The sequence below is a fragment of the Microcaecilia unicolor genome, chromosome 3, assembly GCF_901765095.1.
Source record: "Microcaecilia unicolor chromosome 3, aMicUni1.1, whole genome shotgun sequence".
NCBI lineage: Eukaryota > Metazoa > Chordata > Amphibia > Gymnophiona > Siphonopidae > Microcaecilia > Microcaecilia unicolor.
Window position 1 is genome coordinate 50,838,796 of NC_044033.1, and position 14,289 is coordinate 50,853,084.

At 44.3% G+C, this 14,289-nt stretch overlaps 1 protein-coding gene across 4 annotated transcripts in view; it reads right to left on the bottom strand.

Moving 5' to 3' along the window:
* The window catches only part of SLC8A1 (solute carrier family 8 member A1), an 879,594-nt gene that overhangs the window by 108,008 nt on the left and 757,297 nt on the right, over positions 1–14,289 (bottom strand). For all 4 annotated transcript variants that reach the window (XM_030195912.1, XM_030195915.1, XM_030195914.1 and 1 more), the window contains one exon: positions 13,345–13,444. In XM_030195912.1, the coding sequence (XP_030051772.1) occupies positions 13,345–13,444 (100 nt within the window). The remainder of the gene's footprint in view (positions 1–13,344; positions 13,445–14,289) is intronic.

The window sequence follows — 14,289 nt, forward strand, 5'->3', positions numbered from 1 at the left end:
ACGTCTGTCTCCTCTCACTGCATCACGTGATCTCAAGGATAGACATTTTAATGCGAAGATATGCCTGGCTAACTCCCAAAGAACATTGACCTTGAGCCGAGAATTGACCTCACTATGCCCAGGGAAGGGCTTCAGGTCAGATTCTTACTGTGACTATGATGAGAAAATTCTGATTGCTTCAATTTTTTCTTCAACCTAATGTGAACCTTTCTAATTTGAATGTATTCTGTGGGGTATAAATTAGATCCTATCAACACACCACTGCAATCCTTCTATTTGTAATTTTCCATTTGATCATATGATATGTAAATAAAAAGTTGCTGGGAACCCTGATGGAAAGGTTTCTATTCCTGGTTCTTCAGTTAATTTTAGGAGGAGTTTTACATTTTCAGCAATAAAGCATGTCTTTCTGAAAAATGATATTGATATACTATGAGCCTCTAGCTATGACAACCTTTTCAGGTCTTTCCACCAAGCCAACTGGCTTTAAAGAAAATCCAGCCCTTCTCCTTATGATTTATCTGGCCAATTTTTAAACTGGATATTCAAATGCTAGTATCTGGATAGTAACCCAAACCTTGCAGCATACCACTGTTAACATCTTTTTCTTCAAAATGAGCTCCATTTATCACTACCCTCTGTCGCCTTCCATTCAACTAGTTCCTAACCCAGTTACTTTAAGGCCCATCGGGGGAAATGAAAAATAATAATAGCAAAACACTGTAAAAAAACTAAATAAATGGACAGAGTGGTGGGGGACCGCAATAACACTTACCAAGACTGAACTTCAAAAGTGCTACCTGCACTGAACAAAACTGCCGAGTACCGGCAGACAAATGTTGACTGAAAGTGAAACTAGTCACAAGCAGGAGAGATCATAAGAGCGCTTGCGTCCGACATCATCAAGTGGAAAAAAACCAGCACCGTCATAAATAATAAATGCAGCACTAAAATAATAATGCCATTTTGAATCACTGACGTGCCCAAAAGGAAGAATGAGCTGAGAAATGAATAACACTCTCCTGAGGAAGCTTTAGGCAAAACAATAGTGCTCTTTAGAGCGAGCCAGCACAATCATTCAGATAAGCCAAGCGAAAACTACAACAAAGAAAATGTTCCACTCAATGTGGAAACTCAAGAGAGTAAAACCTTTCTTCCCAAGAGAAATATTCTGCAGCCTGGTACAATCAATTGTGCTAAGTCACCTAGACTACTGTAATGCAATCTATGCTGGATACAAAGGACAAATTATTAAGAAACTCCAAACTGTCCAAAACACCGCAGCCAGACTCATATTTGGAAAAACAAGATATGAAAGCAACAAACCCTTACGTGAAAAACTACATTGGCTCGCAATCAAAGAACGAATTGCGTTCAAAATCTGCACCTTGGCTCATAAAATTATTCATGGCGAAGCCCCGGCCTAAATGACAGATATCATAGATTTACCAACCAGGAACACAAATAGGTCAGCACGCACATACCTAAATCTCCACTACCCAAGCTGTAAAGGACTAAAATATAAATCAACATATGCATCCAGATTTTTCTACATAAACACGCAACTATGGAATGTACTACCGAACATCATGAAAACAATGCACGACCTAACAAACTTCCGGAAATCATTAAAAACCAATTTGTTCGAAAAGGAATACCATAACCATCCAACCTAGTCACCTGAACCCTACAACACAATGAAACTTATACCAGATCTGGACAAAACTTAATTCTCTGTCCTTGACTATTCAATTCACTCTCCTGCTTATTTTCGAAGGAGATGGGCATCCTTCTCCTAAGGGCGCCCAAATCGGCATAATCGAAAGCCGATTTTGGGCATCCTCAACTGCTTTCCGTTGCAGTGACGACCAAAGTTCAAGGGGGCGTGTCGCACTGTACCAAAGGCGGGTCGAGGGCGTGGTTAAAAGATGGGAATCCTCGGCCGATAATGGAAAAAAGAAAGGTGTCTCTGATGAGCATTTGGCCGACTTTACTTGGTCCCTTTTTGTTCAAGATCAAGCCTCAAAAAGGTGCCCGAACTGACCAGATGACCATCGGAAGGAATCGGGGATCACCTCCCCTTACTCCCCCAGTGGTCACTAACCCCCTCCCACCCAAAAAAACAAATTAAAAAACATTTTTTCCAGCCTCTATGCCAGCCTCAAATGTCATACCCAGCTCCATCACAGCAGTATGCAGGTCCCTGGAGCAGTTTTTAGTGGGTACTGCAGTGCACTTCAGGCAGGCGGACCCAGGCCCATCCCCCCTACCTGTTATACTTGTGGTGGTAAATGGGAGCCCTCCAAAATCCACCCGAAAGCCACTGTACCCACATCTAGGTGCCCCCGTTACCCTTTAAGGGCTATGGTAGTGTTGTATAGGTGTAGGCAGTGGGTTTTTTTTGGGGGGGGTTGGGGGGCTCAGCACCCAAGGTAAGGGAGCTATGCACCTGGGATCAATTTGTGAAGTCCACTGCAGTGCCCCCTAGGATGCCCGGTTGGTGTCCTGGCATGTGAGAGGGGACCAGTGCACTACGAATGCTGGCTCCTCCCACGACCAAATGGCTTGGATTCGTTCGTTTTTGAGATGGCTGTCCTTGGTTTCCATTATCAGTGAAAACCAATGTCGGCCATCTCTAAGGTCGATCTAAATGTCCAGATGGTCGACCTAAATGTTGAGATTTGGGTGTCCCTGATTGTATTATCGAAACGAAAGATGGACACCCATCTTGTTTCGATAATACGGGATGCCCCGCCCCTTCGCTGGGGCGCCCTTAAAGATGGGCGCCCAGTTCAATTATGCCCCTCTCTGTCACGTATGTAAGTTTAATGCAATACCACTCTTTATTTCTCAAACCAGAATTGCCAATCGCCATCACTGTACTATGTAAGCCACATTGAGCCTGCAAGTAGGTGGGAAAATGTGGGATACAAATGCAACAAATAAATAAAATAAAAATAATAAGTGCTCTTACTATACAATTTTTATTACGATAAACACTGATATAAAAGTAGAAGAAAATCAGAAATATACAATATTGAAAAAAATTGTAAAATAAAAAGTGAAAATAAACAGGGTTTAAAAAAAAAAAAAAAAAGACTGATGTGGAAGCCTGCTCAGCTGTATGGTGGTCTTTCAATATAAGACAACACATGAATCAAGTGAATTTGCTGAGCTTCAGAAGTCTTTTCCCCCCGTAATTAACAGAAAATATGAGATATAATAGGAGAATAAAGACTTGTATTTGTGACAGTTTGGATTATCCTAATAACAAGTCTAAGCCTATATGTCTTTAATCATTTACTTAAAATATCTGAAATAAAACTATCAAAAGTAAAAACGAGGGCTTGTAATGCAGATGCCATTTTTACAAATGTGAAACAAAACTAAAATGCAATAAATATACAAACAGTGAATAGGATGACATATACTCATATCCATCTAGTAGCACAAAATATAAATGAGCACAAAACAGATCACTGTGTGAGATGAGTGAAGGAGGCGACTGAGAGCAAGCATAAAACATGTTGGGATCCCAATAAACTGCTCATTTCTGTAAACAGTGAGACACAGAGCACAGAAGAGTCCAATAAAATGAGTAATACTAAAAATGTAAAAATATACCAAAATAATTTGTATATATCAGTAATAGCAGAACAGATATAATATCCAATATTAAAAGCATAGAGAAACAATATCCAGCATTTCAACCCTTGCTTCCTATCTCCCCATCCAGCATCTCTCTCTCCTTGCTCCCTTTTTCCCATCGAGCATCATCCCTGCGGCCGCTGCTGCTTCTCCCAATAATCAGCAACGGCGGGCAAATCAAGGGGTAAAAGGTGCGGGGCCACAGTGCTCAGGCATGCACTGTCAGCTCTGCCGATCATCTGCCCCTCTGACGTCAACTTCCTGTTTAGGGACAGGGGAGTGGCAGGCAGAGCCGACTGCGTGTGTCCTAGCACTGCAGTCTCTCGCCTGCTACTTCTTGCTTTGCCTGTTGCTGTTCGGGAAAAGCAAAAGTGGCTGCAGGAGAGAGGCAGGAGATGGGGGGGGGGGGGGGGGGGGGATGAGCAGGCAAGGGAAAAAAATGTGGCAGTACGTCATACCAACAAGTACCAGCACAAAAAAGCCCTGTATAAATAATTCTCACCTCCAACGTTCTGAACCTCACTGTGTGGCAGGGAAACACTGAAGCCCTGTAGTTTTCTAGGCTGTCATCACCACTCACTCTCACTCTCACTCATAGACCCGCCCTCAGCCACGCCCCATCCACACATAATTCACAACCCCAACATTCTAGATGTAAATTTGTAGTTGCAAGATCCCATGAGTGTCTGCCCCGCCCTCGCGTCACAACGTGATGACTTGAAGGGCGGGGCTATGACACTCAGCCGATCGGCAGTTCCACCGCCCTCTGACGCTCCCCCCCCGACGCACAGCCAGAAACAGCGACCTACACAGGGCCTCCACCCCCCCCCCCCCCAATGCACAGCGACAAACACAGCTAGGCAGGGGGAGGAGTGCCGTCCGAACACCTGATCCGCCGGGACCCTGAAGCTGCCACCCTCCACAAAAAAACTACCCACCTGCACCCTTCCGACGCTGCCGTCCTGCATGCGCCCTCCCGACGCTGCCCTCCAAACACCTCACGACACTGCTCGCAAGAAAACCTTGCTAGCGCCCGTTTCATTGCTCACAGAAACGGGCCTTTTTTACTAGTATGATATAATATTGGAGATATAAGAGATCCTTGTGGAACTCCACATGATGGTGGCCATGAATTAGAAAACTTTCCATCCTTCGTTACCGAATAGTGCCTATTCATTAGAAAAGAATGAAACCACTGAAGGACAGTTGAAGTAAATGTGACAAATGGTGTTTACTCTAAGAATAAGTGTATTACCAGTGGATTGGCACAGGGATCAGTCCTTGGCCGGTTCTTTTTAACATGTTTTTGAACAATATTGCAGAAGGATAATCGGGTAATGCTTGCCTCTCTGAGGATGACAAATATAAGTAGCCTGGAAGGTAAGATAATATGAGGAACTAGTGAAACCTGAAGAACAGTCTGGAATTTGGCAATTGATATTTAATGCTAAAAATGCAGGGCCATACATTTGAGCTGCAAAAACCCTACAGAGTAGAACAAGTTTAGTGGGTGAAATACCTCTGTGCACAAAAGAAGAGCAAGACCTGAGAGGAGATCATATCAGATGATTGCAGGGTAGAAAAAGTGATGGCAAAAGCCACAAGCAGGGAGAAGAATGGCCATCAGGAGAAAGGAGATGGTAGTGCTTTTGTGTAAACTTCTGTTGAGATTCTTCGCTCATTCTTCCTGTCTCATCTGCTCGTAACCTTGGGGTCATCTTCGACTCCTCCCTCTCCTTCTCTGCACATATTCAACAGATTGCTAAAACCTGTCGTTTCTTCCTTTATAATATCACCAAAATTTGCCCTTTCCTTTCTGAAACACGCTATCAGAACCCTCATCCACACTCTCATCACCTCTCGCTTAGATTACTGCAACTTGCTTCTCACAGGTCTTCTACTCAGCCACCTCTCTCCTCTTCAATCTGTTCAAAATTCTGCTGCACGACTAATATTTCGCCAAAGTCGTTATGCCCATATCAGCCCTCTCCTGAAGTCACTTCACTGGCTCCCTATCCGTTTCCGTATAATGCCTCATGTTCTTGTGTACCGCAACTCATTTATGAACCCAGAATCTACCCACCAGATGTCACACTGAAATTTAAAAATATAGAAGCAAATTTTCAGCCTTCCTGGAAGCCAATTATCATAGGGAAACTTCCTGTGGAATTTCACTCAGGATACCGATGGCTTGGCAGGGCTGAAGGTACACATATAGATATGGAGTTTACTGCTGCAAATTACCTGTCAAAAAGTATGCAAGGCGAATAAAAATTAAATTACACTTCGGTACTTTGCAGAGCAGGTCATAGTCACACATCCAGTGCTTTTTTGCTATAGAGGGAGAAGAGAGTTTTCAAAGGGATTTTTTCCCCACAAATAAATCAGTCATTACCCATGAAATGCCCATTTGAAAAGTGTCCCCATGATCTCAAATAAACTATAACTTATAGCTTGTTCCACATTTTGTTTAGGTACTATTCTGACAGGGGATTTGTGGGGGTGGGGGGTGGACAAAGTGTCCAAATGGGTTAATTTTGCACATACCATGACAGTAACAAACCTCACTCCTAGGCCAGGGCATGATCCCAATCTCTCAAATTTACTGCTAGTACTTCCTTCTGGAGTTCATAGGAGGTAATATGTATAACCAACCTATTATTGTGTTCTTGGAAATTGCTTTTAAATCACAACTGCAGAACCCGGCATAGCAAGAAATATTTCTGTATCCTTCTGCCACATTTTCTTGGTCTCTAACTGCATTCCTTGATACTTGAGGATCTTCTCTCTTTCCATATCGTGCACAGAATAATCACTTGGCAGTGTGACACTAATCAATGTCCTTCTCATTTGATTTTTCTTTTATTACTGTGGCAAGTGTTCTTGCCTCAAGCATTTTATCAGCTGGAAGGAGGATATCCCAGGTGATCTTAACCTTTTCCTTCTCTAGAGTGCTCCCAGGCCTATCCTCTCAGTGTTTTTCTAGTACTGTAGTGTTAGAGTGTTTGTAAATTTCCATCTTACTCTGTCTGTCTTTCTGTATGTAGCTTTTCTGACATTAATATATCACAGCCAGCAACAAGATGAGTAGCTGTTTCCAGTTCTTTCTTATAAAATCTGCATTTATCTATTTTCCCAGTTGTTTCCCTGCTGGTTGTGAACCATCTCATCCAAAATCCACTGTCCTGGGCTGCAACTATAAATCTCTCTTTAGGTTTGAGTTCACCTCTCCTTAACCCAGTGGCATAGCCAGAAGGCAATTTTTGGACAGGCCTACAGGTAGGTTAAGTCAGCAGAAGAACTGATTCTGTGGGTGCTTGCAGGGCCGGCCCAAGGCAAGATTCTGCCTGAGATGGAGCTTACACGCCCCCCCCCCCCCCCACCGTGAGCGTTTTACCTCGTCACAGTGATGTTCCAAACCCGGCAGCTCAATCATTCCCATATGCTGCCCTGCCCCTGCCGGCACCCACCTCTTCCCTTTACTGTGGCTGCCTGAGCGAAACAGGAAGTTACTTCAGGCAGCCGCAGTAAAGGGAAGAGGCGGGTGCCGGTGGCGGCAGCATAAGGGAATCACTGCCGCTACTGGGTTTGGAACGTCACCATGACGAGGTAAGACGCTGCGAAGCCGTCCCCCGAGATGCAACTCCTGAAGAGTGCCACCTGAGGCCCCCGCTTCAGGTGGCCTAATGGCCAGGCCGCCCCTGGGTGCTTGAGCACCCCCAATATTGAGAAAATTACTTGTATGTGTCCAGGGAGGGGTTATTTCCACTGGGCTTAGCACCCCCAATAATTTTGAAAAGTTGGCTCCTATGGTTGGGTGGGCACACATTTCCTCTCTCCCCTTCCTCCACACCGCCACTTGCCTATAAAATTTTAAAAAATTAAATACCTTAGCTGGTGGGAATTTCCGAACCCTGACAGCTGAAGACATCTGCAGCCTGCCCACCTATGTTTAGAAAGCTGTGTCAGTCAGTGGCAGAGCTCTGAGCTATCACATACTCAGTTCTTACCTATGAATTAAGCATGCACAACAACTGAGCATGCCTATGCTGCCAGCATTGGTCGCTTAGAGAGCTGCTGCTCAGAAGCATAGCCAGGTTGAGGACTCTGGGGGAGTGGACTGCCAACGGCGCTGGCGCTTAATTTAAATGCGACAGATCGCATCAGAAATAGGTGCCGATGCAGTCGTAAGTCTCTTTAGGGGAGCAGTTGCTCCCCTGGCGACCCACCTAGCTACGCCTCTGCTGCTGCTGATTGCTAAGGTTTTCTGACTGGGATTTGATGGACTGTGGATGTCTTCAGCTGGCGGGGGTTTGGACATCTCCACCAGCTACATGAATGGTGTGCCTAGGGTCGCCAACGTTTTGAAAAAGACAAACCCGACACCTGCCATTGGTCCTGCCTTGAACATGGTCATAAATAAATAACAATAGAAAAGTACAAACAAAAAGTGAAACCCAATTTTGCATAGGTCATCTAGGTAGGAAGAGGGAAATGGCATGCATATCTTGCAGAATATATTACAAAAAGGCTTACTAAACTAGGAGTTTTTGTAAAATAAATATAACAAGCCATTGAGCCCATTAAAACGGGCAAAAGGAGCACCGTCAAGAAAGCAGTCTGAGCCCCACCGGGTCCAGCCAAGCCCCCGCCCAGGAAAGCTGCAGAGGGAAGCGCCGGCTCCCAGGACGGTCTGCGGTCACAGAAGCGGCGGCGGCGGCAGCAGCTCATCGGACCTGTCGGTCTGTGCCTCGGAGCCGCTGTCGGACGATCCCCGCCCAGTGCTCGACGGTCACCCGCAGCTGTGTTCCTGTCTGTAAGTTTAACTACGCCGGGAGAGATGTGTGACGTGCCGTGTAGTCACTCTTCATTTATAAAGTAGATACCATGGGAATATATATGTAACAGATGAGCACCTTCAAAAATAGTAAGATATCACTTAGGGGTTCTGCATATGTAAACGTTACCACTTACCCGTTATGGAGGAGATTCTATATATGGCACCTAAAAAACTGGCACTGAAATCAGTGCTGATTAAGCATATTCTATAATCGGTACCTAGATTTAGGTGCCAATTACAGAATATGCTTAATTGATATTTCAGTTCCTAAATTTGCGCGCATCCATTTACACCAACTAAAACATGGTGTAAATCCTGGCGCGTAGATGTAGGCACACAGGGCAATATTTTATAACTAGTCATCTAAATTTTAGAACGCCCACGAAATGCCCATTTCCCCACACATAACCAAGCCCCTCTTGCCTGCACGCAATAGATGTTCGCACACATCGTGCTGAAAAATTAGCACGGAAAATATTGTGTGTTGATTGGTATTCTATAAAGTGCAACCAAGCTTTATAGAATAGCACCTAAGTGGTTAATCTGTACCTAACTTAAGATGTCTGCATTTATGCCTGGGCACCAGTCTGTATATTGGCTGGTGCTCAATTAACTTCTGGCTTGCAACATCAGCCTTCCTAGTTCCCCTTTCCTCCCCTGTGATCCTGATACCCCCCTCCCTTCCACCCCCATGTGCAGAAGGGTTGACCAAGGCTGCCACTAGAGGTAATGAAAGCCATTTGTAACAGCAGTCATGATGGGCAGGAGCGCATGGTCATTGTTCTGCCTTTTGGACCCCACTAGACCACCAGGCATGTCCCCAGTGGGATATATGGGGGTGGGAGGGAGGGGGATCAAGATCACAGAGAAGGGAGGTGGGAATTTGAGCAGCAAAGGGTACTGACTTTATGTATGTTCCAGACAACATTCAGCCAGGACCCGTATAAGATCCATTATCCAGCACATCTTTAATTATCCCCAGATATTCAATGACGATGCCTGGATATGGCCTGGGATTGAATATCTGGGGCTAATTCTGCCTGCAGCACTGAATGTTTAAAAAAAACCCTGACCACTATGGGCCGAATATCAGCCGGTGTGTGTATTATGCATATATATGTTGTAATGGGTCCCTTGGTTGTATCTCCACAATAAAACCTTGTTAGGACCTTCTTGCATTCTTGGGATAGCTGAGACACAGGAAACAGCAGGAATCCCCCCCCCCCCCCCCCCCCCCCCCACCACAGTCCAGATCCGAATCCAGTTGTTTCCTATTAGAGTGTTTCCCCCAGGCAAAAAGGAAAATCAAAACAAAGTTCAAGCCAGCATAAATCACAGTTCCACCCACCTGGCTGTATTGTCCTTGAAACAGAAAACCCTCACAGCTATTTCTTGGTATAAGCAGTTTTTTTTTGTACTCCACAGAGCTTGCCCATTACACAGTTCACAAAACCGTCAAAAGAAACTGGAAGAATGCATTTCAGCCCTCCCCCTTCAGGTAAAGTTCTGTCAGTAATCAGTTCCAATCCTCACTGGTCAGCAGAGCAGAAAACTCAGAAGAAGTTTAAGCTTCTCTCTCCCCAAAACCACAGCTCTGTCAGGCTGAAGAAAAAAACAAACACACACAAACCCCCACAGGCAAAAACTGTCAGTTTAAAATTCACTTAGAATCCTCAAATTACTAAGAGGGGCATAATCGAAAGGGGCGCCCAAGTTTTCCTGAGGACGTCCTCGCAAAATGTCCTGGCAAAGGGGCGGGGAAACCCGTATTATCAAAACAAGATGGGCACCCATCTTTCATTTCGATAATACAGTCGGGGACACCCAAATGGAAATTTAGGTCGACCTTAGAGATGGTCATCCTTAGAGATGGTTGCCCCGATTTTCGGTGATAATGGAAACCGAGGACGCCCATCTCAGAAACGACCAAATGCAAGACATTTGGTCGTGGGAGGAGCCAGCATTCGTAGTGCACTGGTCCCCCTGACATGCCAGGACATGAACCGGGCACCATAGGGGGCACTGCAGTGGACTTCACAAATTGCTCCCAGGTGCATAGCTCCCTTACCTTGTGTGCTGAGCCCCCCAAATCCCACTCTCCACAACTGTACGCCACTGCCATAGCCCTTACGGGTGAAGGGGGGCACCTATATGTGGGTACAGTGGGTTTCTGGTGGGCTTTGAAGGGCTCACATTTACCACTACAAGTGTAACAGGTAGGTGGGGATGGGCCTGGGTCCGCCTGCCTGAAGGGCACCCACTGCTGTCATGGAGCTGGGTATGACATTTGAGGCTGGCATAGAGGCTTGCAAAAAGTATTTTTAAAGTTTTTTTTAGGGTGGGAGGGGTTGGTGACCACTGGGGGAGTAAGAGGAGGTCATCCCTGGTTCCCTCCGGTGGTCATCTGGTCAGTTCGGGCACCTTTTTGAGGCTTGGTCGTAACAAAAAATGGACCTAGTAAAGTCGGGCCTTCTTTTTTCCATTATCGGTCAAGGACGCCCATGTGTTAGACATGCCCAAGTCCCGCCTTCGCTACGCTTCCAACACGCCCCCGTGAACTTTGGTCATACCCGCAACGGAAAGCAGTTGAGGACGCCCAAAATCGGCTTTCGATTATGCCGATTTGGGCGACCCTGGGAGAAGGACGCCCATCTCCCGATTTGTGTTGGAAGATGGGCGCCCTTCTCTTTTGAAAATAAGCCTGTTAGTAACTCTCATACACTTTCAGACAGACCCAGTGTCGCTGCATCTGATCCTCGTCCCTCCACCCTTATACCGGCAACTGGGAAACTCCCGGTACCACCCACTGGGACGGTGTGAGTTAACAATAGCTTCCAGGCAGTTGAGCACTGACCTGCTTGTTTAATTCATTCTGCAGCAACTTCCATTTTTTCCTCTTCTCCAGGGAAGGGTAACTCTGAGGCAGTCTGAAGCTCTTCCTGTTCCAACCACTCTATCTTAGCTCCCTCATTTCCCATCTCAGTGTTCTCCTTGTCAGCCTATGCGGGCCCCTCCTCCTCCCAGCCTGGATGTGAATCCATATTATATTGCTTAGTGAGCCAGGGATACTGGGCTAACTCTGCACACTGGCCTGCCCCCACGGACTAACCCTTGGGTTTCCAGGGAGTGACTTTAGGGCTAGGTTCCCGTCCCTTCTGAGACCATTCCAGGTTTTCAACCTCCCTTGGGGTTCTGTACCTGGACCGTGGAGAAAAAGAATCAGATCTCCTACAGTTGGCTTATCCTGTTGGGACTCAGCCTCTGAGCCATTACAATATGTAAATAGCAGCTTTTCTAACACCACTACTTACATACATATGGAAAATACTGAACAAGTTTTCTGAAATAACTGTCCTACACAATATACTAGTTAAAAAGAAAAAATAGAATATTGACGCTCTCATAAAAAAAATAATCCCACAAATAACACACTTCTGCTTATTCAATGGTGAATGAAGAGTCTTGGTTGGATGAACAGAGCTCCAAGGAATTCTCCTCAGAAGACACGCTAACCCAAGGAGAACAAAAATCAGGATGAAATACTTTAAGCTATCAAGTCCAACCTATTTCTTTCCTGTGAATAGTTACCCAGAGCTAATGAGATTGAAATGAAAAACTTGAAGGCTACCCAAATCCTTCTATTTTCCTTCTATATATAACCGTGCTTTCCAGCACCTCCCAACATTACATTACTCTCTATATCTGATTAGTAAAATGCAGGAGACTCGCCAGTCTTCAAGGGTATCTAAGCTTTATTCTCCTTCCAAGGTGTAGAATCCTGGGGAAGGATTTCCATAAGATGGGTGCACAAGCTCATATTTTGCCAACTTGCATTGCCTCACCTGAGCGATACAAGGCAGGACTGAGTTTATTGAGTAGAGAAATTGAGTGGGGGTCTCACTCTGAATGTTACATACAAGGTAGCCTGGCCCCAGCCTGTGGAAGGCTTTAAAGAGGGAACCAGTGCAAATTTGCTAATACTGCGGTCACAGAGAGCAGTTGGAAAACCAGCTGAGCTTCTGCATGAAGCCCCTACAGTCTTTCCCCTGGAACTGCAATAATCAAGCTATGAAAAAATGTATATCTGAAGGACAATTATAAGCTGACACCTTTTCAAGATAAGCTTGAGAAAAAATTGGAATTTACTGCAAGAAGATGTAACGTTCTTAGATAGCTACCTGGGGGAAATATCTATAAATTGCAATTAGACATGTCGTTGTGGGCAAACCACTATTTATGTCTGGGTGTAAACAATATGGAATGGATCTACTCTGTTGTATCCTGCCAAGTACTTGTGACATGGATTGGCCACTGTTGGAGACAGAATACTTGGTTTGATGGACCTCTGGTTTGACCTAGGCTGGCACAGCTTTATGTTCTTGCTTGAGATACAATCAGCAGATTTCTCTACAAAGAGCTCAGACTCTAGAAATATCCCTACGCTCTTAACAAATAGTTTATGTTCTAAAACAGATACATCTGTAGAAATATGTAGATGTACTACATAAGTGTTTGCAATTGATCTTAAATGTTAAAGAACATAAGAGCATATCTTTGTCACGTCTATGAAGCCCACCATACTGTTTCCAACAGTGACCAATCCAGGTCACTGACCTTGGCAGGATCCAAAAAGATAAATATATTCCATGCTGCTTGTGCCAGGGATAGGCAGATGTTTATGAAGATGTAGACTGATCTTTGTTTATTTCTCATCTTCTACAGTACCATACTAGGCAAGTTACAAAAATCTATTCATAGAATTATCACCAGACAAACGTAACATGCTTGAATGGAAAGGATCAAAATCTAGGCTATGGTAGGTACCAAATTTACTAAATGTAAAGATATGAACTTACCAGCACTGACAGTGATGGCTTCAATAAACTGCTCTCGCCAGCTATTCGTACCAACCACGAGGGCAAGATTTGTCTTCTTAATGAGCTTGTCTACAGTACTCTGTAGATGTAGAAACAAGGTTAGTGTGGGTGGTTAAGAATTCTGGATCATGAAAGTAAATCTAAGACCTCACAGCATCAAAAGAACAAACGGTTATCAAAAAGGTGGCCTGTGACACAACTGATAAGAAACAATAGTTGCAGATGTCTGCAAATCTCAGTTCTTAGCTAAGACATTTTAAAACATATGTGCATTGTAAAGATATGGAATTCCCAATCCCCGGATATGCTATAGTCAAACAGAGCAGTCATAAGAATAGTATATCACTTGTATATTATAGGTAAAACTAAACAACTTAGTGTTCCTAAATGTACTAACTTTTTTTTTTTTTTAATCATCTTGGTATCTGTTCTATTCTGCATGCCTTTTGCCTCTCCCTCTGAGTTAAAAGATGGTAAGATTAATATGAAATATTGTCATGTTGTTTTGCTGTGCAATAGAACTCTAGAAACGTCCATAACCAGTAGAAAATTACAGGGCCGTGTCGTTTTCTTTTCTTTCTCTGTCAGCAGAGCTACAATAGAAGAACATCAAGGTTACCGTGCAATCAGTAGCTAATTGATTTCTCCATGCTTGCGACTCTCGTAATTGTTCATGCTTAACGTTAATGCTGTTGCTTTCAAGTCATAATTGTTTATATAAAAGTCAATTTTAATAAGTTCTTTTTGCAGCCTTTCTTACTCAGTGTTTCCATGTTTCACTGTTAATCAGTTTTGTGCTCTTTAACTTTTGAGGCCCTTGTCAAGCACTTGACTTTGTGCAAATAACTTTCAGTAGTTTCCAAATGCTAATTAATTTGAGAGGGACACAGCAACACCAAATGGACAGAAGAAACAGCAGAGATA